Here is a 27545-nt window from a genome sequence, read left to right on the forward strand (position 1 = left end):
GTTTTTTTTACAGATTCGTTTTCTAACACTATGGAAAATAGATCATAGATGATAATTACGTGATTAATTGCTTGAAATAAGAAGTGAGCGACAGTCGAGTAAGATCAGTCTTAAGTATTAGAGCATCAGATGGATGAGAGGCAGACAGACAGACAGACAGATATAGACGAACAGACAGAGACAGAAACATCGAGAGAATTGTCAAGTACATTATATAGACAGAGGCAGAAACTAAAGGTATAAACTTTATTATGCCACTACGCATTCTTTAATCGTTAACACACCCATGTTCAGTATATAGTTGTAATTGTTTGAACGTGTTGGGTATTTTTTTCGTGTTAAATTAGCAGCGTTAAGTGTTAGAGTGTTTATTTTTGTACGTGTGTTTGTTCGCTAAACGTTTTGAGTGCTCGGAGATCAGGATACATTTGGGAATTAGTCTTTCTTCTCTAATTCAGACGAGCTGGTAGAAGGGAGGCATTTGGGGTGCCAAGCATCAGCATTCGTTGAAACATCAGCGTCACTATTAATGACGTTGATAACAATTCTATTCTAGTGAAATATTTAGCAATTTCATACTTTCTTGCTTATTATTCTTTGTAATATTTTAGTACGAGACGTTATACACCGATTTCAGTGAAACTTTCTGAAACTGAAACTAGAATTTTATCCCAGGATTGTAATAAACAAAGTAAAAAATATTTGGTTCATATTTGATCGTTCCTATAGTTACTTAATGTTTCAAAAAATTATGTCGAGATATTTGATTTCAAAATAATGTGGTGTTTCACAATTATAGTTTAATCTTCGTTCATCTCTTACTTTTCGCAATTGAATTTGTCTGTTGATATGAAATTAATATAATGGAAAAAAATCAATATAATGAGAAAAGAACAAATTACAACAAGGATACGATATAAAATGTTGGATAAATTTATAAGATTTCGTTTTGATATAAAATAATAGATAAATATACAAAGTTCCGCTAAATTCGAAATCGGTCCACAACACTTCACGTACTTCCCTTACCAAAGATCCACAATAGAAAAATTCATCAAGATTTCTTGCAACTACGCATCGATACAAAGTTCTACGTATCTTGCATTCTAGCTTCTCATGCAAATGGTACTGTGCATCGAGGACGTTATTTTAACACATTATCGACCACCAATTAATTACAATTGTTCTTCGCCATTCGAATGTAACAAACAACTTATCGCAATATATCCACGCTCAATCAAACTATAAAAGAAAATGCAACGATGAGCCAACATTTTTCTATAGCCATTGTACAACGTGGAACAATACTTTCATTTTGCCAATTGTCTAACGTTTGCTTTTGGTTCTACTTCGTGAAACTTGAAAGATGAAACTTGTGGACTCACGCGATTCGTGGGTCGATAATGCGTTAAAAGTTCAGCACTAGAACATTGTTCCCGATGCTACTCGGAAACAGAAGTAAAAAGAACAATCTGCACGATTGGCCACGTATCAACGTCACCAATCTTCAGCTATACTCGTCTTTTCGTTGTTAATAATTGCCAGTAGATTGCCAAGAGACACAGTCGCAATTTGGCTAACAAACTGATTCTATCTCAGTAAAGAAAGGAACGTAGATTCTTTATGAACGCATGCCAAATGCTAAAGAATGCTGCAGTCTAATTTTAATGCGTGCACTTTTCTTGAATTACTCGCTAGTAATTTCTGATATATTCGTTTTAACGAATGGTCATACTATTCTTTCTCCTCTACATTTCATTTTTTATTTCATTTTTTCTTCTTTTTTGCTTCCCTGCTACCGGAATTCTTATCATTTATTTATGTCGCGATACTTTTATTTCATCGTCGAGTTTTGATTTCGCATGTATAATTCTTCGCGTGAGAAGTTTATCATGTGGAGGATTTACAATTTTTCATGTATGGATACCGGATCTAGCTTACTTGTACAATCTTAAATACCACGTATGCATTCAGTAAACTTACACGTGTAGTGAGGATTACTAATCGAAACTAAACTATTTCATAATTTTAATTCGATATTCACAAAAATTCTATATCGTACCAATTTTTCTACGTTATGTTATTACGTTATACTTTATTAATCCGTTTTAGTGAGTGGTAATGTAGCGGCGTATAGTAACCATGAATAATAATTTATATATATATATATATATATTTTTACATAGTTACGTATTTAATGTAGGATACAGTCTTAAAATCATTCAACTAACAAAATCAATAAAATCAATTACCATTAATTTTTATTTCTTCTAAGATCTTTTTCCTTGTAATTAGACGATTTACTACCAGAATTTATTATACACTTAGTTTTTTCCATGTTTCACGTGCCATTGACCCCTCGATACGTGCTACACTCCGCTAGGACCAATCTCTCTAAATGCTTTATGTATGTTTCACACGAATTCATTCATCTAGAAGATGGATGGGCTATCATCACGTACATGTTACCGTTTTTGCATATTATACCAGGTTATAAAGTTTTAAAACAAACGATAGTGCAAGCTATCATGAAAGGGCATTACAAATTCCCAAAGTTCTTCTGTTAAAAATCTATGAAAAATTCCTGTGCTATTTAGTTTTATCGAGAAGGTACAATTTATGGACGTAGGAATAAATGAAAAATCTAGAAATCGCATACAAGAAATCAAGAAAATTAGTATAAATAAATCTAAAGTCCGTTAATTTTAATTAATATTTCCAGTACTTTCCTATGTTGGTCGTATAATTTTGTACATTATAAAATACATATATAAAATACAGCTATACCTTTTCGTTTAATATATGTATTATTTTTAAACGGAATTGGGATCTGCTTATTCATAATTTGCAGAATCTATCTACGAATTGTAAATTATTGATGATACAGACAATAATAGAAAATATATACTATACACTATACATTTATAAAAGAATTATTATACATTTGTAGATATTATATACGATTGTTTTGTACATTGCAAGTAGTTAAATTTTACGGCATAAGCTTAATGAGTGCAATCGTGGCATTTAAGCATTCCAGATAAATTGAATTAACTGGTTCACGCGTCTGTGTCGAGGCGGACGTGTGAAAACGAGGTTTTAGGTAAATTGTTCCGTGGCTTGGAAATAAAACGGTCGTGGAGATTGCGAGAGGAAAACTGTCCCTTCCGTGTTACTCGTCCATTAAAAATTACTCTTTTAGTCTTTCTCTCTCTTTGCTTGTGCTTCATTAAAATCAACGGTGCATGCCGCTTAAAGATAAGAAGAGTACAATGATAGGAATTTATCGTGTCCTTTCGAACACCATAAAAGAGCTCGTAAAGCTTCGTGTTTTATTCTCCAGATGTTTAACTACCGATGCTTGAATTTATGTGTCGCTATAAAACACGAAAGACCACATGATCGGCGTGCAATTGTTTATAGCTTCTAAATTAGTTTCTTCCACTTTTGATTCACTGATGAAAGCAATATGATCGATATGGTTTGTGAAACACCTTACATTCGTTTCGTGATACGAATTATTTCCTACTTTTTAAAAAATTACATTACATATTATGTCTATGAATAAGAGAAAAGAAAGATATATCGTATATACATAGCCACGCAAATGCTTTGTCGAAAAGTTACAATAAATATATAAAATGGTAGTGGATTAATCTTTAGTTCATAATTTTGTAGAAAAAACTGAAGTAGTTTTTATATCTCCGACTTTAAATTTTCTATATTAAATTTTGGCAACACTAAAGTATATGATTTTTAAATTATTATTTAACAAGTGGTAGTACAGCATTAATGACGTACAAATTTTACATTCTCCTAGAAATAAGTTTATCTTTCAACTGTAGCGATATCTGACGAAGATGTTAGCTGTGATTCATTTTGAACATTTATATTTGATTGTTTACCACAGTGGCGCACTTAAAATATTTTATTGCCTACTTTTCGTTTGTTGGATTACAGATAAAGTATAAAAACTCCAACGGTCTATTGAGATTTTTACGATCAGTTTCTGCTGTTCAAACTGCTGTAAACTTTATAATGCGAGCCATAGTCCCGTAGGAATTTTTTATGTCTTATGTAGACTATCATAGTACAGTGATTTGAAATGCTTATAAAATCCTTGAATCAGTTTTGAAACAAGTACTTGTACATTTAAATCCTAACAATACCAAACAAACAATTGTATCTTAAGCTTGAAAAACTCAAAATTTATATCTACTGGTTTATTCCTGAAGAACTGTATACTTACTCACGAATTAAAGTTATATGAAACATTCAACTATTATATTCACTGTCATTTATCAAAAGAGATGAAGATATTTGTATTGACGGATCTTTAATTTTCTATAATCAGAGTTATAAATATTTACTATTTTTTGTCAATTTCTTAAACTATGATAAAATAAAACATCGAAATACCATATACATGTACATGGATATATGTGCTACCACTCATTAAGAAAATACTACGTTATATCATACTTTTATTATTTTCTCTACAAATTGTACCTCCATTCACATGTCCATTCACGCGTGATAAAACTAAAAATACTAAACATTCGAAAGAACACGATTTGTCCGGATTCCATCGTCATCTCTATCCTTCCATCATTGACGTGATCGTTTGATACTATCGAAAGTAGGAACAGCAATTGACCATTAACTATGTCATCTAGAATAAAGTGGAGCATGTAATGTGGTTGATGTCGCAACTGAAGAAGAGGACGTCGGGAAAGAGGATAGAATTACGGTGACCAGCGGTTAACCAATACTTTCGTGCGGTGCAACGTTCCTTTAGATTGACGCTATTTCACGAGGTAAAAAGCAACGAAACGATCAGACATCGAACACTATTTCCCGATTGTCCTTTAATCCCTTGCGGTCCTGTGTTAACTCAGATACAGCATTGAATTTTATGCTAAATCGTGTATACTCGTACAAAGTTCTTCGTGTCATTGATTTGAACTTAAATTTCTCGAAACGCTTTAATGTGAAAATTAAATTTCAATAGTTCAGATTCTCGGTAATAACCGTGTATGGTTAGTAACATGAAGTTTATACTTTCATTAGACATCAGAAAAAAAAGAAACATTTTGTAGTACTAATTGCTAACAATTACAATATTTTATATACCAATGTTAAATTTATTGAAAAATAATATTGCCTGCTTTATATACTATTGATTTTACAGTTTTTTAAGAATTAATCCATTAAGGACAAAATAATGACCAATGATGCGTAAAAGTTAGATTCGATACATAATATTACATATTGGAAAACGTGAAAAAGTACATATCAGAGGTATATAATACTTTACAGAAGCCTGTAAAAATTAAAGACGAAAGAGATTCCCATGATAAAACAAAGTTTGTTACGACATTATAAATACTTCAATTTCTTCAAATTTCGTAAGATGTTAGGACTTACGTGGAATAGTAAACAGTGACAAAAGGAAATATTAAACAAATATCCGGAGTTCTTTTCCCAAAATACTTTTTAAAAGGTATTAATGCAACATTGGTCCTTCATGAGTGAAAGCTGCACGAAAAGACGAATGAATTTCTTTAATCGAGGGACAAAGGCAAAACCCTGAACAAGACAAAGGGAGAGACTTGAGAGCACACAATATTCCAATTAACGTTAAATGCCGGTATTCTAAGTAACAAGGAACGTTCAAGAAATCTTGCAGAAAGGATTAAAGGCTCTCGAAACCGGTCCTAGGGGAGATCGCGGGGAATACGGTGACTTAGCCGGAACTCCCCATTAAAATGGCACCGTGTAATATCAAAGCGGCAGGAGTTGACTGTGGATCGAAGGAAAAACAAAATAAGACAGCCTGGTTAGCCGTTTCTTTTCCATTTCCGAGGCAAACGACTCGTTTCGTTGGCTCTCGCGTTTATTGGCTTTCGCGTTGTTGAATTCCTGGCGAGATTTATGTCGTGAACGAGGCCGAGTGGCGCGTGTATATATGAACGTATGTCACTCTCCTAGCACCCGGAAGAGAGAGAAAGACGTACGCTGCTCGTGCGTGGATGGCTGTTTGGGTTACGGTTAACACGTGGACTCTGCTATTGCACAATATTTGTTAACGTATTGCGGATAGGTGACGAGACATCTGACGCTTCGGATAGATATATTTTACTAAAAGATGGCATTGTGGAGACCACCAACACTTAAGGAGTTTAAAAGTATCCGAACGTTTACATATTTTTGACAAGATTTAGTTTGATTGCGAAATATAATGGAATATTAGGGCGATGCGATTAGATTCATTTCTAAAAGGTAATACGCAATAGAAACACTGATTATAATTATGAAATCTTGTAGAACCGTTTCGTTGGTTGACAAGCTCTTTATCTTTAGGTTTTTTAATTTCCGACTGACAAGTTAGATTAAGAAAATTCTCCTAAATTAGAAGGTAGAAAGGCTTCCGACGCTTATAAAACCAGTGACATTCGAATAGGAAATATATTTACAGAGGAAATAGAAAAATAAATAAAGAATATAAGTAACTGTTATGTATAACAATTTCCAAGTTACATGCCATTATGCATGGTATGTTGCAAAATAGTAACAAGAACAGGTAACTGTTGTCAACACAATTGGAAATTCACGTTAAAAGCTCTCAGCAAAGATACACTCGAAAAAGTTTGTTCGATCGTAGATTTATCTTGCAACAAGATTAACGAAAAGATAGAAACTGCCGAGTGAATTAAATGAGAAACTTTTGTGATTAATTGTCTAAGTTTAACGAGCCAGTAGGAAATTTTACAGCGTATATAGTGTTACTATACTATACTAGTAATTTAGAATCTGAAAATTTGATATACAATATACCTAATACAAGACATATAATGAATACATTCTATAATTTTTAATCTAAGGTTTAATTCTACTACGTTCTCTAACCATTTTGGATTTAAAAAATTCACTATGCTGATATATTTTGATATTGGCTTTCCGGAATAAGCATTTTGAGTTCAAAATGCAAGTGCAAAGTCCAAACACGATTGCTTATCCCGAAAAGCCAATATCAAAGAAGTTCTTTAACCAATTTTTGACTCAATTGATTTTCCCTATCATTAAAAACATTTCCAAGTTTCAGAAAAATATGAAGAGATGGTTGTTAATATGTGCGATCTTTATTAAAGATTTATGTTAAACTTTTCCTCGAAACATCAAAAATCTTCCTATTCGTTGAGATGAAAATAAGCTTGAAACAGAAATTCGGACACCGTAGCAGTCTTAATTAATCTACTCAATGACCACAGACGTATTTCTTCTGTACATACGATACTCGGACGTTTAAATGTACACTTTCATCCAAAACTTTCCTTATTAAATCTCGACACCTCTGCTGAGAAATGCAGCCATCCCTTAGAGTCCACGATTAAACCGTAACCCATGAGCAATAGCTATATTGTCTTCCGTGTAAGTTTTTACGAGTTCGTAAAAATGTACCGTCTGTGTGTGCTATGCACAGTGACTCACGAACATGTTCGCATACTCCTAGAAACTTTTTACGTATATATTATACAAAACACTTTAGAATTTCATTAGCATTGTAACAAAACACGACTATCGCAACTATATTGGTAAAATTTGAAACGAAATTGAAAATATATATAGAAGTTACAAAATACAACCTTCAGAAACCTAATTTATTCGTAATTTCGACACTGCGCCGGTGCAAAATGCAAAATGTATATATTGGAAGCATACACTTCACAGAGGTTACCAAGGTATTTGAACAGACAAGTATTCGCTGCATTAGTAATCCAAAATATTTGGTCAGATCATCTTTATCAACATTAATTATTTCAGATTGCTATCCACGACGTACATTAGTTTTTCACTAGACGTGTATTTGCAGCAGGTGTCTCGCAGCGTCTATATATATTTTTCCATTCTATTGTACAATTACTAGTACTATTACTTGTGCTAGTACTAGAATTGTACTATTACAGTCATGATAGTCGTGTCCCATAAAAGTGCTAACGAAGTTTCACATAATTTCGTATAATGCACGTAATATTAAGTTGAGTATAACTTTACTCGCCGTTCGTTAATGCATATACCTCGAAGAATGTTATAAAAATTAAAACTTACATCTTGATTATAGATAGACCTTACGTAAAAAGTAACAAGATTCGACGTGCTCTTTCAAAAAAAACATTAATGTAATCTGATTTTGATTAATAAAGTTCGAGAGAGACTTTCTTCTAAGAACACATTACACAATCTAACATATAAAAGAAATTCCATGGCAAGTGTTCGAATACTTGCGTGAGCCACTGTATACCATCATGTATGTACAGCAATGTACACGTGTCAGAGTGGGTAGTGGCGTGTAAAACGAGTTTGCAGAGTGACGGGTGAGAGTGCAATTCAGAGGTTACCGTCCATATCGAGCAATGACGGGAGTACCTCTTGATCTTGCGTAGGGAGGAATATAGCGCCATGACGGCGCGTACGTTACTCCATTTTTGCGAGCCCCTTGTACTACGGGGTCTCCTGGCTGCAGCTGGTATCTCTGTATCGAGGCCATTGCTCTCCAAGGATTCCGAGGTCGTTGAGGTTGCGCTCAGTCCCGGGGCATCCTTCTCCAAGGACCCTCCGTGGCTCGAGAAGGTGCCTCGACGGTACAGCTCCGAAAACCTGCGAAGAAGACAGAACCCCGACGGGTTGCCTCTCTCACTCTCTTTCTCTCCCTCTCGTTTAGCCCCATTCGCTCGATTTCGCGGGAATTCCTCGCTTTCTTTCGTTCTTCCCTCTTATTTTTCCTCTCTTTCCTCTCATTTTTTCTTTCTTCCCTCTCATTTTTCCTTTCTTTCCATTTCTCTCCACTTTTTTTCACTCGTTCTCCACCTTTCTCTCAGTTTTCCTTTTTTCGCTTACTTTTTTGTCTCACCACCACTTTTCAGCGTCACCTTTCAACAATCGCACAAGCTTTCACTCTCACTAGCATAGCGGTTTCATCGAGATGTTACGCTCGCAGACATACCCTCCCGTTCTTCTTTCTTTGTGTGTATGTTTTCGTAGATATAGTTGGGATCAATGCCTTTGATTGTTTATGTTAGGTTTCTCCAAACATTTTTAGATACGTGATTTTGTTTTCGTACATGCGAACGACTAACCATTCGAACGACTTCAACAGTTGTTGGATGTTCTTTCGATAACTTGGATTTAAGACATGTACACTTATAACCAGTTAACAATGAAAATGGTGTTGATTAGTTTATTAACATTGATATTAAAAGTTAATGAATATTGGAATCAAGGTACAAACTATATAAGGAATCATTTAGGATAAACCGCAAATAATAACTAACTTCCTGAAATACTGAAAAGAAAATTACAAAAAATATAAAATACATGTAAAAAATTATTTGCGTTATCAAGATAGCAATTAATCGCACAAAATATTCATAATTTTGATATTATCATTTATACTTTTTAAAGAATAATCATCGAATAACTATGAAATCAGATATCCTTCTATTAATTTATAATTTGTCAGCTGGTCAGGCTTCTACTACTACACTCAAACATACTTGGTCTGATGACAAAATACATAGCACGATTGAATAATTTTAAACAATCAAAGATTTTGGTTCCAACTATAATTATCGCACATGCTGCAATAAATTAGTGAGAATGTTTAATGCTTTCGTTGTCAGAATACACGTTATTTGATAAATATGACTCATTAATCTTCCTTTTGATTAGTATAACGTAGTTATATTAATTGTGCTATTACAATAAACTTGTGCGACCATGCTCTTTATTTTAAGTCATTAATATTGTAATAAACATTGTTTGTGTGATATTCATATTTCTTTGCTAATTAATATATAGAACTTCGCCATGAATATAATTCTACGTCTTAAATGTGCTTTGATAATTGAACGAATCTACGACAAAAGGTGCGTTAAAATTTCTAAGATATTGAGTATAAAAATCTGAATATAGTGTATTATTTATAATATTAATTACTCACAAATCGAAGTCTAATTTTTTTATTTGTATATTTTGTATATACAAAATACTAAACTGTCATGTTTAACATCATGCAGTGCAGAGAAGTCAAAATATTTCTAAATATCCAAGGAAGATTAACGATTCCTCTTAAACTCGGATCGCGTGATTACTCAATTTAAGCTGAAAATAATGTCAGAAAATCGCCTAACCTCTTGTCTCATAATACTGTGGTATACTTGTGTACGAATCATGATTTCGATACAACAAAAGGAGATTTTATTATTTCTTAATAAATTTCTAGTTTAGACTCCAACTTTAATTTCAATTTTTCTGTCTGACGATTAATACATAATCACAATACGTAATTGGTATAATTTGTTCATACTTTATATTTAATATAACGTTGCAATTGCGAACAGATAACAATTACTAAAAGTGAAAAGATTGTAAGGCAAGGGGTTAAGAAAATTTTCTCTTTCGGTTAAGTGTACGAGGTTACGAGGCGACAGAATTTCTCCCTCATTGTAAACAATTTACGTAGAGCAACTTGCCGAAAGCATCTCTCTCTCTCTCTTTCTCTCTCTCTCTCTCTCTCCCTCTCTCTCCCTCTCTCTCCCTCTCTCAGATGACCCGAATTACTCTATAATACCGTCCGAGAAGAGAAGCGTAACTAAATTGCTTTCTTTTTTGATGTGGATTTCGATCGTTTGCTCGTGAAACTTTTATTTCCTACCATCTCGCTTCAAGTATTCGGCATATTGTATTAAAGCCTTCTATTCAACGTTTCCATATACAAGAGCTCGCTCTAACCTTTGATTCTTCAATGGGGATCGTTAACAGGCAAATAATAAAAATTGATCGTCCATTCTCCCTCTTTTTTCCGCACACATCCTTTCCCTTCTTTTTATCTCTCACTCTTTCAATTTTCCAGCATCCTTCCACTAACGTAATTTCGCACGCACGCGATCACATTCATTCATTTTACTCTGTGTCCGTCTGTCCATCTCCATCGCATTGTAGAATATCGAGTTTGTCTTTCCCATGGCAAATCTCATCATCCGGTTCAACGGAACACCAATTCCATTTGTTTTCCATGAACCGAACTAACGTCTGCACTACCATCCGCTGAGGAAATTCCTTTTCAGTTTTCGATTTCTCAATGAGAACACGATCGACGCTAACGAAGTCGTGAAAATTTCTCTTTTTTTTTTTTTTAGTTTTTATCGTAAAGTTTTCTCGCCGGTCTTTCGTCGTGGGTGATACGCGATCGACACTGATGAGTCATGAAAATGAACGTTCGGCACCATTATGTATTCTTGAGTGGTCGGTCAACGTGATTAGTTGAGACCTACCTTTCTGCGGAACACGGCAAGCCAAGAGTTCGCGAGATATCGAGTCTACAGGAATACCTAATGACGGAGGTCTTCGTGAGTAAAATGAGAATCATGGTGGAAATGTCGAAACGCTAGGACGAAGTCATGAGGAGAGGAAGAGAAGTATTAAGAAAAGGGGAAAAATTAACATGTTACAATTTTACATTAAGCTGCGAGATGCAAGTAAAAAGGAGGAAGCGTACAAAATATTCGCTTTAAGTTTCGTACATTAATATGTCATACTGTTAGTAATTTCTTCATTCTTTAGCGATATTCTGTAAATTTGAATTTTAGCTTTAGAATTTATGGATTTTTTATTACATTGTAATATTGTTCTAATACGAACTGCTTTGTTCTCGAGCTGTGGATCTACCGTATTCAATTTTACTTTATTTTAAAATTTATCTTCTTTGAAGCACCTTGGGCAAGATTGTACTTACTTCAAATTCTAAAAAACTTTATTCATCTCTTCAATTAGAAAAAAAAGGGAAATCTTCAATCAATTCTTCTCCAACTCAGGAAGCAAAATTATCCAATGTAATCCTCTCCAAGGAATTGAAAGAATATTTTGTAAACGTTTCAGTTTGATTCCTCGCAAGTCGCTCTTCTTCTTCTTGCCTTCATGTTTCTTCTAGTAAATTATAAATTTCTCTATGTTTCAATTTCTAAACAAACAGCTATTCGCAATTTCTCAAAAATTTCAACGCTACGATCTACCTTGTTCGTACATCGGAAATGATCGACGGGCGCACATTCCATCAGATTCGTCGACCAATAAATTTTCAATGCATTTAAATGTTCTGTAGTTGAGAAATTCATAAAGCGAAGGGGGCGATACATCGCACGAAGCACAGAGATAGAACGACCACGAGTAATAAATTTGGATTTGGTTAACCAGAACTTTTATTTCCTCTGTGATTCCTCGATACTCTTGAAGATCGCCTTCTTGCATTAAGATGGACACCGATATGTTTCTGCATTCAAGAACCTACCTCGTCAGATTAATGTGGATATTATGAGCTATGGCATTGGCTAATGCACTGGCCAGATATTGATTCTGCAAATTGCATGGTTCGTACTGCACGCGTGGTAATTCATATTGATCTGAATGTATTTAGCATTGAGACCGAACATTGTGTGCATTATGCAATTATTAGACATTACATCAGACAATACAGATACAGTGGCTGATGAAAGAAGGTGTAATAGATAGGTACGAAGAAACTCTATAATCTTATGAAATGGAATTATATTTGACAAAAACAATTAATAGATAATATTATGCAGAGTATTCACGCTCTTAATTTACAGTGCTTTTTCCATAAGTGATACATTTGAGAGAAAAATTAGAGAAGTTTCACCATTTTTGATAAAAAATAACTGATCTGAATAGATTTTCTAAATTCGTCGTAATTTTTATGTAACTATGAGATCGTGAATTTACATATTCGTTTAGAGATAATTATATCGTATCAAGAGGTTGTACTTTAGTTTAAATTTTCTGCACATCCGTCAAACTCCAAGTTTTCAAAGATGAACCGTGTTTTGATCAGAGTGTGCACTGTGCACTCTACACCTCTTTAATCTTTCCAAGTTATATCGTAGTTTGATCTTCGTCAAACTTTTTAATCCATCTAACTTGTATTTTATTTTGATCGTCCTGCGCACTCATCAAACTTTTTAATCTCGGGAAATTACGTTATATCTTGATCATCAACCATATTTCATAGACTTTCTTTATTCCATAATCGTAATTGCATTTCATAAATATACAACAATGTATTACAAATATACTGCATCGTAACGTTTAATTTTTCGAAATATTATATTGTCTTTGCGCACTTACTTCAGAAAATCTTATTCGAGTCATTTACATCGTTGAAAATCTTTTAGTTCATGAAACTTATCTTATTTTAGTTATTCCAAATAATGCACTGTAACAAACGTGATTCACCAACATGACAGTCAATTTGTTAAGTAATCGAGGTCGGTTTCAACTGGACTAGCAAACAAGGGGCAATAACATCGATCGAATCGTTTGAAAATTTTCCACCCACCGGTATTTTTCGAAATTGTCGCGTTCAAGCGTCAGTTCACCCTTTTGCGATTCTGCTCTCGGTCACGTACCTCGTTTTGATCGCATTGTTACGCGGCTACCCTCACCCATTCATGTATTTCCCCCTCCCCCTTTTTTTGTTCGTACCGGTGTAATTTCGCGCGGATTTGAGGAGAGACGATTGTATTATAGTCTGGACCAGGTCCACGATGGTGGACGAATTACGGACACGTATATGATGGAACATCAGGGACGAAACGTGAAACAGAACTGGCACGTAGCTGGCCTTAATCTGATGGAAAATGAGGGATTTTCTATGTGAAATACGAAGCGTCGGCCACGGTGTGCACGCGGAAAAAATGTTCTCGCTCTAATTACCACGCAATCCATTCCCTCTGTTGGAAACGGCGGACGAAGAGGGAAATAATGCGAAATTACGTTTACTATGAGAGAACTAGTTCAAGTTGCGTTATTTGTAGCGTGAAGAATCTGTTATTTTCGCGGATCTTATTTGCTAAATTCTATGGAACACCATGTTAGTGTCTCAGGGTACCTTCAGACAGTCAATGATATTGTTAAGATTTCAAAGTTCTCAACGAAAACGCGGTTTGTCAATGAATGTCGACAATATTATATGGGCAATACGTATTGATCGTTTTAGTTGAAAACTTTGAAATATTGACAATATACAAGTATCCCAGAATAAATAGGAAATATTTTGTATGCTACCTATTATAAGAGATGTCCGAAATGGTTCTCTTGCGTTTCAATGCAAGTTTGCAGATGTCTTATCAATGACTATTTTGCTCTTTCCAGTTGTACAGATGTGGTTCATATTTGCTGGAAACTGTTTAATTTTTTGACCAAATGTTTTTACGTTGTCAGTGATCTTCATACGTTGATATTCTATTGTGAAAGAAGACCTGCTATAACTCGAAAACAAAATGAAATAGGATATACGTTTATAGGAACTTTTCTTTATTGTTTAGTTGTACAGAAGCCACCCCTAAAATATTTTCTACTTATTCTGGAACACCCTGTACATAAATAGTCCAAGGACACCGTTAGATTATGTCACTTCTATTGAGCGGGAATCCGTATGGTTTCAAACAATAGTCTAATCAACACAATGATTTATACATCCTGAAGAACTATATTTTGAGCACGCTTGTAAATCCAGTTTTCTGCCGCCCCAATCGTTCATTTATCTCGACGCTAAAGATCTTATTCAAGACAATAATGCTCGCTCGATAGATGATAAGAAAATCAATTACAATCAAACGATGTATTTATATAGTCGTAAATTTATAGTTTCGGAATGGCATAGAGATGTCAGTGACAATCATAGATTTAACACAGATGGTAGTGACGGATAGCTCGAAACAGCTAATATTGGATTCCGAATGTCACGGTTTGTTTTTTTAGTATTACACTGATTAAGTTATCGTTTTACATATGTTATAATAAATTGGTTTATTCCTCCAAAAACTACACTTCATATAATCTATATGTAAAAATTTATATGTTATTTTCTATCTTTTCTTTCATTTTGTTTTATATTTTTTTTATTTTTATACTTTATTCATTTATACATTCTTTTAAGGTAGTTAATTTATGGTGATTAATTATTCTTATTCGTAATTAGAGAAGTTATTCATCGTTAATGTTTCTGTCATAGGATCAATTTTTCGGGTTATGTCAATAAAGTATTATAACGCAAACTGTGATGTATCCAAGATTCGTAATGGTAATTCAAATTAACCTTTCGAATGTTTTAGTAAAATAATCAAATCGTAATAAAGAAAAATTTCACCTATTTATGATTTGAGCTCTGTATAAGTATCGCTCAAGTATAATGATAGTATCTGATAATTTTCCTATTTCTTAATAATTGTTTCTTGTATAATGTTTCCAAATAAGAAATACTAAATTGTTTATTTCAAACAATTTGATGTATTCAAGCAATATTTTTTTGTTTCGCAATACTGCTGGAAATTATAAATAAATTCTTATTTCGCAAATTTCTCCCAGAAAGAGAGAGGCGAGTTTTTGTTAAATTAAAAAAAACAATATAACTACATATATTCCTTGAAATGTTGGCTACAAAATAATTCCTATTTTGGTTCGCATCTATAGACGTAACAATGAACAATAATTTAATAAAACTAAGCATGGTAGTTTAATCCTGTACGACATAGTTATCCGATTGCGATGTGCAAAAATGTACAACGAAAATATGTGATAATATCTTTCCAACATGATAAAAAAAGAGTAAAAATATTCGTGTACGAACACGCATTGAACACAGAGGAATTCGACATTGAATAAACGACAGTTCTGATTCGAGAAGATGAGAAGTTCTTGATACGCCTACGTAGAGATTCGAGTCGACTTCCTACTCGAGGATTGGCAAAGCTTGTTAAATCAAAGTTGGAGGAATTTGTTGCAAAGTCTTTCGAGAGCTCGACTTTTGATTAAAGCTCCCAGATGGTATGCCCTTATTGCGTCTGACTGGAAACCGTAACAACGTAGACCAAGTAATTAAGCATATACTTTGTCAGGGAATGTGCTACCTAATTTTTTTTTGATCTCCCATGAAATTTTTTTAACTCATCTATATGTGATTTTGTGCAATTATTTTTAATTTTTCTTTATTTTGTCCGTGGTTTCTAAGACAACGAGCTAGCTCGTGATTTTCGGTGAAATTTTTTTAACTCGTCCATAAGTAGCTTTTATGCAACTATTTCCAACTTTCGTTTATTTTTTAGTACAACGTGCGCTATGTTACTTAATAACGAAAATTACTAATTTCTTAATAACGAAATTGTATTAGATTACTGAACAGACTAATTTCTTGTGTAAAGATATGAAGAACAATTTTATAATTAACGGATCAATTTTGTATTGATACATTAATAAATGATAGGTGGACTATGAATGTTTACACGTTTATGGAAAATTTGAAGCCTCAAAAATACATAGAGTACACGATACGGTATACAAAAATTTATAAAATATTCAAAGTATAATACTAATTCAAAGTCAATGAAACAAATCTCTGCCCAGATCCCGTTGCTTTATTTGTACATAATTTATAAACATATGAATTTGCATAAACGTTCGCAGTCTAATAATGACTCTATACTGCATATAGGGTGTTCGGCTACAGTTGTAAAAAAACTTTTAGCATGTTAGTGATGCTTGAAGCTAAAACAAGATGAAAATCAAGAATAAAGGAATTGCGTTTCCAGCTTTGTTTTTGTCATTGACAATTAAACCTATACTAAGTCTACAATTAATTCCAATTGTATACAATTCTCCCAACATTTCTCTTTGGTTGTCAAAATGGTTCTGTCCTTCCAGAACTGTTTACCCACTTACCGAACACCCTGTATAGTGAACATTTGCGTCGTCTTTAGATTATAAATTTTCATTTTTTGAATTTAGCTTTCAATGCATGTAGTGTAAAAACGTGTCAGTTAGATGCTAAAAGGATGCTTCGATTCAAAGCTAAGGCAAGCCACGTATCCCGTCGCACTCAAATATAAAATGTAATTGGTTTGAAAGTAATTAACTTGCCGTTCGCGAGAGCGACACAGCATCGACGTTATTAAATCTCATTAATGGTATTAAAAGATCTTGTCTGCTGTGGTATAACGCGAAAAAGACTGCGAAATTACTTCTGAACCAAGCTGATGACACGACTTTAATTTTGTTTGCTATATATATATTTTTTATCTTATTTCTCCTGGCGAACTCAAAGAAAGATTCTTTTTACCAGAATTTTTCATTCATATTTTATTATTTGATGACAACCTTGGTATTACAATTAAAAAGAGGATAATCAGGTAGGAATAGAATCTTAAATATTTTTCACTTATTTTTATATAATTATATGTCTTATATAATTACACAATTATATTCTTGAGTTTAGTTACAGTTTCTTCTTTCTTTATATGTGTATAATATTTCATTTTGAAATAATACTATCTTATTTTTCCTCCGCGTATTATACGCTGGTTCAGTGCGGATTGTAATTATTGTTACGGAAATCAAGTGTCGACTAAAAAGCACTGATTGACGTTAATTTGCAAGTGAATCGAATGAAACCAGTTCGAGGCGAGATTCATTCTCATTTTACATGTTGACTGAGCAGTCCCAGCAATTTACCTTAATTTCTCTTCACATGCGTAACACAGGACGGTAAAAAATGCGACCCGTTCGCGAGAACGACTGTTAAATTGAACGATCACGATAGTACGTTTCTGTCGCTTTTTAAATCCAGCAGTCAATTTGTCTGTCGAAAATGTTCAGTGACATAATGCAATTAAAGTAAAGTATTCGAGTAATTTTATAAAATAAATATATCACAAAGACGAAATAGATAATTATTGTATTTTACACAAATTAAAAGCCAAAAACACAAATTTTTATGTCTTTTTTATTTCATTTTGAAAAGCGAACCTTTTATCGTACAGTAACTTCTTACTGCAAAAGAACATATCTCATTTATCAGAATTTGTATCGTAATAGTATTTATTCTAAAATGAATTTGCAAAGAAAAAGAAATGAATAATAGTTAATTTATTGCCAAAATAAAATTTGGTACAGCAGTGTTAAATAAGACGGATTGTTCAGAAAATGTTCAGAAAATTGTTCAGAAAATTTCACGGAGAATTGAAGAAAATCTCGTTGTATCACTTTCTAATTTTATGGAGGGGTTAGAGTAGTTGAATGAATGAATTTTAATTATTGTGTTAAATATTCAATAATATTCCAATCTTCGCCTTCGGTGCGACACGCGCAATAATAACGTGAACTATCGCAAAGTAAATAATTCAACTTTCGTTAGATCTAATTAATTTCTTTTTGAGACAAGTTACTTTCAATTAATTTCGCTTTAGAGGGAAGTAAATGTAACTGTACTTCCTTTCATTTCATCTTTGTTAATATTGCACGAAGTTTGCGCACGAAACACTCCATTTCTGTTATCCCTAGTTTCATTTTCAATTTGCAAATTGTCGATTCGATCTGATTGTTCGACAGTATCTGTCTTTCGGATTAACACTCTCGTGTCATCGTGTGAAATAAAAAATACAATATCTTCGTGCAAATTCGAATAGAGCTATCCGAAAATTTCCTCTCGCGTTACCTTTTGTTCTGTTGCCAATATATAGACCAATTCCATCAATTGAACTTTTTTACTGTTTCGTAGAATATTAGTAAAGCTGATTCTTGATGAAAGGAGCTATACTCTTTGATAAGTTTGTCAATTAATCTAGTACGATTTCCTATTAAATTTATATCATCGTTAAATTCCTTCACCAGGTACTTGAAATAAGTGTCACTTCAAACATATTTTCGATAGAACATCGTCTTTATAAGAAGGCAATTTCTCACCAAGTATATAACCGTAAAACGTTCAAGAAACTTGTCAAAATTGGTGACACGTTTTGTGCACGTTCCTGTCACGGATATCACGTACTCGTAGTTACGTGCTTGCAAGCACAAAACTTGTCCCCATCGGCTAAGAAAGCTGGAATTCTATGTTATGGGACTTTACCTCCATGAACAAGAAGCTGTATTACACGCACGGTGAAATGGAAGTGACATTTAACACATCCTTGACATTTTCTTTTGCATCATTAATGTGACGAAAAGTCGACTATTTGAGCATTTCTATTTAAGAATTCCACCAGGAGAACGATTTCCAGAAATTTTGCAAAGGCAATCTAAAACTGTGTAAAAATGGAAAACGGAGGAATTTCTTGAATCGAAGGTATTTCTTGTATCAAACGAATGATTCCGAACGATCTCTTTGATATTTTTCTCTGATAATAGATATAGTATAATTACGATTCACTAAAGAAGTTGGCAAATATATGATTTGATATTATTTTGTTTGAATAGTTGAATCTAAAACTAACGTCTCTTCGTGTCAATCGCTTTTTTATATGCTTCTTTGTAGCTTGCAGAAACTATTTCAATTGTTTTGAGTGTTTTGTAAAGAGAATCTTTATGCTGATATTTCCTTAGGAAAAGCATTTTCCTCTGTTTCATGTGTAAATAATATTTTTATAATTACACGTACTTTTACAGGAGAATAGGAAATTAATTTAAGGAAATAAGTATCGTAAAGGGTCGAGGATAATTATTTAAACTAATTAAATTAGATACATTTAAATCAGAAATAATAAAATCACTCTTTTGCTCATTTTTTAGTTGCATCGGTAAATTAGCTGGCCATCACTTTCCATGTTGAAGCAATTCGCCGCGACAAGTACTCGCAATTGATTTGCATGGACTGAAATCCATGTTACTTCTAACCCAGATATCGATATTAGTCCAGGGTTGATTTAATCTTCGTGCTATCAAGAATTTTAATGCTTCTGAACAATTTCGATTCCCACCGTTTGGTACGTGACTAATATCATTTAGTATTACAACTGGTCTACGGATGTATATGCAAATTTATATCTTTATGAATATAGTTAAAGAAATGAAATTTAGGTAGAAAATGGTTCCACTTACTAGATATCATAGAGAGTGTTATATTTTGGACATTTTATATATCTTTGCAAATTATCTGCATTTTGTGCATTTTTGCATCTTCAAATATCCTATAAATGCAGAAAAATCCGTAGTTGGATTATAACATATATATAGACACACGTATGTATGTATACATTTCGAATTTATTATATAAGCTCCTGAAAAGACCTACTGTATACGTTTTTTAACGATCGAAAAGATATTTAGGATTATAAATTCTACGAATCTATTGGACATTAAAAGACTTAGAAGATTTTAATTAAATCTCTAAGGACAAACAATTTTGTTTGAAATTTACTTCATTTCATTTCATATTCACTTCTTCTAAAAGGCTATTATTATATTTTCATATCTTATAAAACATCATATTAACAATTTTGTTTCCTATTATATTTTTTTAGATTGAAATTAATTTTAATTAAAATGTTACAAATTAATATGATCTTATCCTCTAATTGATGGAGTTTACTTTAAATTAATAAATTTTGAATTGAAAACGTCATTGTAATATAACAAATAGTAAAGTTTATAGTAAAACTATAAAATGTTGCACTGTTAATTAGTCCATTTATTTTATTGAAAAACACTTTATTCTATAGGTACTACTTTATTCTGTAGGTCTCGCTTATATCTTTCGAAACTAATATCTGCACGAAAAGTAACATATTTTTTGCATATTTGGAACATATCGCGATAATTTATTGTGAATATCGAACACTACTTTTCCAGAACAATTTTATTACCGAAAATATTTCCGAAATTTATTAAAAAGTGAACTTCTAGCATCTAGAATTTCTATATTTAAAATCAACCTTCGCAGAATGAAATAAAATTCTAATCTGCGTACCCTTCGTTTCCATCATTCGCGAAGTATTTCCCCGCCACCACTCTCGTTTCACTCGAATTCATTTTCCACTGGAATTGGTCTGTTGGTCGCAACGTGTCGAATTAAAATTCTCGTGGGTTCTATGCTTCGTACGGATTATCGCCCAAGTGTTGCCACGAATAATTCGCTGCGCGTTTCCCAGGCAAAATTCACTTTTGTCATATCTTTCTTTAAATTTGAACATTTTCCGGGAAGGCGGAAGAAGAAAGCGGAGGCATATAGAAAGAAGATAGATGAGAAAATAGTGAAATCTTGCTGCGGTCTTGCTGCGGAAATTATTTTTCTGCGACGGGTATTCATAACGAGAACTATCACTCTTGTTCCTTTGATAGGTTTGCGAATTTTCTGGCTACGAGAATCGCTTTAATAATTCGTAATTTTGCAAAACTATATTCCTTTAAAAAGAAATTTTCGGTAATTATTGAAACGATGTGTTTTGCATGTTCCATTCTTAAATAGAATTCTGAAAATAAGTTTTCTTCTTACAGTTCGATTTAAGATTATTAGATTACATAATAATTATTCTTGAACCAGAACGAAATTTTTTCGTACTAAGTACAATATAAGAAAATACAAGTTATTCTCTCCATAATCTGAAAAATGTAACTGCATGACAATTTTCCCCGTGCTTGATTCCTTTTTCTCAAGGATACTTAAAATACTCTTTTCTTTCCCAAAATTACGAAATTTCTCAAAAATTAAAATACACGACAAAACAGGTAAAGATTCAAAGACCGCAACAGGACAAGAAAAATGCATTATGAGTTACATGATGATACAAAATGATTCAAATTAATGAACAATGTTTCTAATAATTACGATATTGATGAAGTTTTCGCGAACGAGAGGAAACATACAAATCCAACCAACTATTCGAAGAAATCAATCATCAGTGCCACAAGAAGTTCATCATCGATGTTACGAATTCTGGGGAAATCATAGACCAACCCGTATAATCGATCTACAACCCGAATATACACATCGAGTCCACGCAATCTTGGCTGACAATTCAGCCAACGATTCTCAAAGGAACTCTAAAACGAGGACATGCTCTTGATCTTAGAGCTTCGTTACTCGACGTACAAGGAAGCGTGCGGTGTTTGGTAGGGAGGATCGTTCCAAGGGAAACACCGATTAAAACCGTAAAATAAGGAGAAAAAGAATCGAAGTGACTCACCGCGTTCCTGTGTGGCCATTGGAACGTCGCCCGCTGCTTTCTTCGTCTTCGTCGTCTTCGTCGTCCCTCGAGGTCGCCAATGAGTGGGGAACAGAAGAGGGAGCACTGCTACCGGAGTCGGGCCCTGGGCCCATCCTCGAACCGGAAGCACCGCTGCAGCCCGCCGAAAACGTCGACAGACCACCCCCTCCCTGGCCCTCCTCGTTCTCCGCACGATCCACCTGAACAAATTTTCAAATCTTTTAATTTTCTAATGGCCTTTATTTAGATTACTTTTCTGTTTGTCTGTCTAGATGGAATTTTGCAAGCGAACAGCTCGGAAACTGAAATCTTTCTCCTCTGTTCTATTGAATAAGCTTTTTGGACGAAGAAATTTCTAATGAACGCGAGCAAGGCAATTCTCTTATGATTACGAGGTAAAAATGGGAGAATATTTGACTTAAGTCACGAATCCGAGATTTATGTAATCAAATAGAGAATCCTTGAAACTGTTAAAATTCTGGAAACCTGAAAGAACTAAACTAATGCAAGCCCTGCAAGTTTTTATTTTTAGTAATACGACTTCAACAATTGAGTGATACCCTGTTATATGGTTACCGCGTGTGCTCAACGTATACAAGTTTCCCTCATTATTATTATTACAGTCGATTACTTAATGATATCTGATTAGGACAACTATTTTCTTGTTTTGAATACGTTATTGAATATAAACCAGCTTTTTTATTCTTTTTCATTTTTTTTATCTTATTCTCGCTTTGATTACTAAATATAACGATTAAAATCTGCCAGACAAACGTGTACTAAGTGGGCTTTGACTTAATAGACGTCTATGAGGTTTTATTAAACCAATAATTAATCTAATCCGATATCATTGATTCTGAAACATTTCCAATCAACAAATCAGCAATTGACAGCAATTCGAATTTTACCAAACGAAAGTTAAAGAAGAAATGTCAAGAAGAATGTCGTTTACTATAACGAATCGGATAGTGCCAGCTCTCCACGAATCTTTTCGAAGCTTTCACTCGAATTGACCGTTGCCGCTTGTTAGTGCTTTCATTAATAAGCCTTCGGGGGTTTGGATGAGTGGTCACGTTTTGGCGAAAAGTGACTTCTCCTCGATAGTTGGCGAGAACAATTAAATTGCTTTAACCCGTCGCGGTCGACCTAATTTCATGAGAGGACTATTAATTGAACGCATTATAACTTGAAGCAGTGCTCTGTTTCTATTAGCTTCTGGCCATTATCAAAATCTGTTAGTAATAATTAATTTATTAAACAACCACGAAGGACGAAGGGACTAAGCAAACGAATTGCGTTTAATTATACCGAAGGCTGAAGAAACGTCCAGCTCTAACTATGTGACATTTTTTAAGTTTTCTGAATGGGACAAAATATTTTAAAACTTATATATCGTAAGATCATGGATCAACAATCACAGATTATAAATAATCATTACTCAAAACTCTTAAGACTATTATTACGTTTACTTCAAAATTGAGAAAGACAGTGCGTAGATTATGTTCCGATAGCTCATTTATAACTTGATACTTTATATGATAAAGAAAGTATACATTACTATGTATTACATTAATAATTTTATTGAAATAATTAGTAAAATGGTTAATAATTTTACACCGAGTATCCAAGTTTTATCAAAAAATAAGATACGTCCTAAGTCTTTTGAACAAGAATGTAAACTTAAATAAGTCTAACTTATTGTGCTGTATTTTTATATTTACTTTATTATTTTTATAAAAAAACAACCTATTGCGCTATATTTGTTTGCCAGTTGTTAGCTAAATCGACTCTCAAATGGTAACTGTGAGAATAGAATAACTTAATCAGCGAAATAGATTGATCAATTTTAACGATTAACTTCTCGCTTTTTCCATCGATTGCAGGATGAAAAATTAATTGAACGACCTAATTAACTGTACAATCACACAAGGTGATGTAATAATATGAGTAAAACGCGCTTGGCTATATTTGAAGTATCGATCTCTCTATCAATAAAGTGTGTGCACTTGATGGTTTCCTAGTTTCTTTATTGTGTGAGCGGATTACGTCAATTTTTTCATGTTTCACTGCGTTACAGTGATTCAATAATGTTACATAGAATCTTCGATATTTTCAATGGACTGGTTTATGTAATATTAGCGTTTAAAAATATACAGTAGAAAGGAACTGATCATAAATTGTGTACATTTTCGCCATTGCACAACATTTTAAATACTTTTAGGTATTGAATAATAATTTCGCATTTGAAATGTAATTTTAAAATTCGATTAAAATTTGGTATGTATATAGTACTACACACCACTAGAGAAACATCTCGATCTTCAAATTTTAAATGAACGCATGAAAATTTTATATAAATTTAAATTATTGACTAAAATTTAGAAATAATGAAAACAAACAATCGCATTTGTATTTTGATACAGAACAAATTCAAATCGCAAGTTCGTGTAAATATTTTAATCTGCGTCACGAAGACTATGTAAAGTTTCGGATTTAAAATGAATCCATGAAAAATTGTAATTTTTTACATTAACGATTAATATTCAGTGGCAATGAAAAAAAAAAAACAATTTCACTTTAAAACTTAAATTCATGCTCTAACATTATGAACAGAATTTAACTTATCGAGAACAAAATCGAATTTAAAATTGAACATTATCGAGTGCAATTTATGTACTTTTTTCAATTTCTAATATCGTCTGAGTTTTGCAGAGTCTGTGGTATATTAACCGCTTAAGTTTCAGCGGAATTCGTTAGGAAATGCGATACCATCATTCGCGTTATGGAAACTCGTTCATTTGCCGTATAATAAAACGTGTTGAGAAGCAAGCGCGGGTGCAGAACTTGGATTTTCTCTTGCTCCCAGTCAAAGGAACTTTAAGCTGCACGTTAAACGTGAATTGAGAAACTTTAGTTATTGCAATATACGCGCAACAAATTCGGAACAAAATAGAATTTCGCGATATAATATTTCTAATTTTACGTCTCATTTCACTTAATGAATCTACAAAATTGTACACTATTCGCCAAATGAAAATTAAAATCATTAAGCCAGATAATGTCAATGTAGATCATAGATCAATAATATGCGAAATTAACAATAACATAATTATGGAATGATCAGTCTTTAATTTAACAAAACATATGCCTATTTAACATCGACTGTGTGTCTCAAAAAGACAAGATATAATATTCTAAAGAAATGACAAGTACACTGAATTCGATAATTAATGCCCGAAAATAAAAATTTTGATTTATCCATATTTGGTGGAGTTGTTTGAAGTGTCATTAATTCTATTCGTGGAACGTTCACTTATATATATTGTTGAATTATCATATCGTTATATCTTAAGCAAATTCAACCTCATGATAATTACATCTTAATTTCGAAGATAATAGAATAATATGAAATGAATAATAATATGAAAAATAATCCTGTTATTTATGAAAATAATCCCAAACGGAAAAGGGAAGATAATTAACTTTAGCAGAATCTTTCGTTATCCTTATTTTCCTTATTCCTGTTTCATGCAGCTGGCGTAATATTTTACTTACACAGTGGCTTTAAATAGAAACACTGCGGAAATTTCGTCCGTGTTCGAAGGAAACTGCTGCAAAAGCTGGTTTCATGCTTCGGAGGAGATCTCGATTGCCCGCAACAAGACTGTGTGTCTCGCAATTTTTTCGCTCATGAACTTAGAACGTTCTTCCTTTTTTCAATTTCCCTATAGCAAATTTCCTGTGGCAAGTCTGCATGATTTTCTAACATTTTAAAAATGAGATTTTTACATCACCATTCTACTTCCACGCTAAGGGAAAACATCTATACTATTTAGTTCATTGCAGGTTGAAAAGTCATTGCGAAGAACTGTTTGCTTTGTTCGTATAGAGAATGCTGTACCCCAGGAGAGAGCTGTAGGTTTTCATGAACACAGCGTTTATAAGATCGTAAGTAGGATACTGAGTTTCCAGTCATGGACAATCTTTGCTCATTACACATTGATTAAGAAAGCAACTGTAAAAGAACCATCCTGGGAGGCTAAAATAGGTAGAATATGAAGATCTTTTTCACGAGTAATTATAACGAAGTTTCACTGTAAATATTATTGCAAGAATATTTATTATAATACCTTTAGAAGTGATTTCAATATAAAAATAAAACTATCATTAAATATGTTACGGAATAAGAGTGTAATGCAACGCAACGAAATGCAATGCAGAGCCTAGAACGAAGAGTGTCATTCAAAAATGTTCTTTTCCTCTATTTTATAATCTTTTTCACTCGCTGCAGGCAAACACCGTACACTTTCTTAAAATAAATTTAATCGCGTCAGTCCTAAAAACCATCAATTATCATACTTCCTTTTTTCACATCCGAATCAGCACATGTAACATTCGAAACTTAATGTCACTTATTCGATACTAAAATAGTTATGATCGTATATACTCAATTATCTCGGTGAATAGTTAAAGATATATCTATAGGACAACTGTAGAAAACTTTATTTGTAGAACAGCTTTGTTCTACAATCTACAAACATATGAACGCGCACAGGAGCGTATAGAAACTTCAGGAAAATTTCTCATTCGATGCTGTTCCAAAATATACGTGTGTGCTTCACAGATTACGCGAACCACGATGTCCTACATTCGAATGTTCAAACAGATTCAAAATGCTCGAATTCGATGTGTCGCGCGCGTGTGATCGAGGGATTATTAATCCCCGAACGGCACATGAGAAATCGCGTCGCGTTGATTCACGTTAAGCTTTATGAAAGTCGTCAGAGGGTTGACTCGATACGAGGTGAGGACACACGTTGCCTTTAATACGACATTAAATCCGAGAGGTTTGACGGCGTGACGAAGTCTTCTGAAATTGACGAGATGAAAGATTATCCTGAGTCAATGCTAAAGATTAAGTTGTGGAAAAACGTGATGTTTATTTGGGGCGTGATTTTTTAGATTATCCTTGATTTTTTAGCACTCAAGACAGAACTGAGGTGAAGTTATCGTTTAATGGCTGTGATGTTAATTATAATTAATATCATTTAATTTTATTTCTATATACATCGTCCATAAGTCATGTAATTCATAATGTATTTAGAACGAGGATAAGACAAGATATTTATGAAACGTTTGTGAAAGGAAAATTAAATGATAATATGTGTGTAAAATCTCTATAAACATCGTATAGAGAATAATATTTTATTCGATGTAGACGAAAGAATGGAATTGAATTTTTCTCAGTTTCGATTTATAATAATAGTATTATTATTGTGCATACAACATTTGCGTTTAATGTATACTATAAGGTTAGAATAATCATCCTTGAGGTAAGAAGAGGTATGCTAAGTAAATCAATAGTCCGCTGTGCCAAAGAATCTGCTTGTAACAGACGTAAAATATGATATACGAGTATAAAGTAAATATTATTATGATTTCAATGTATACTTAATATCCAATAAATATCACGAGGGACACCGAAAGGAAATTTATTTT

The 27545-nt window shown here is 33.2% G+C and overlaps 1 protein-coding gene across 7 annotated transcripts in view; it reads right to left on the reverse strand.

Moving 5' to 3' along the window:
- Positions 1 to 27545, reverse strand: part of LOC126915316 (potassium voltage-gated channel subfamily H member 5-like) — a 207306-nt gene that overhangs the window by 59698 nt on the left and 120063 nt on the right. For 6 of the 7 annotated variants that reach the window (XM_050719885.1, XM_050719883.1, XM_050719884.1 and 3 more), the window contains 2 exons: positions 22026 to 22246; positions 8428 to 8658 (listed from right to left, as the gene is read on the reverse strand). In XM_050719885.1, coding sequence (XP_050575842.1) covers positions 8428 to 8658; positions 22026 to 22246 — 452 coding nt within the window. The remainder of the gene's footprint in view (positions 1 to 8427; positions 8659 to 22025; positions 22247 to 27545) is intronic. The other variant, XM_050719889.1, reaches the window with a different exon arrangement.

This window comes from Bombus affinis, chromosome 4 (assembly GCF_024516045.1).
Source record: "Bombus affinis isolate iyBomAffi1 chromosome 4, iyBomAffi1.2, whole genome shotgun sequence".
Lineage (NCBI taxonomy): Eukaryota > Metazoa > Arthropoda > Insecta > Hymenoptera > Apidae > Bombus > Bombus affinis.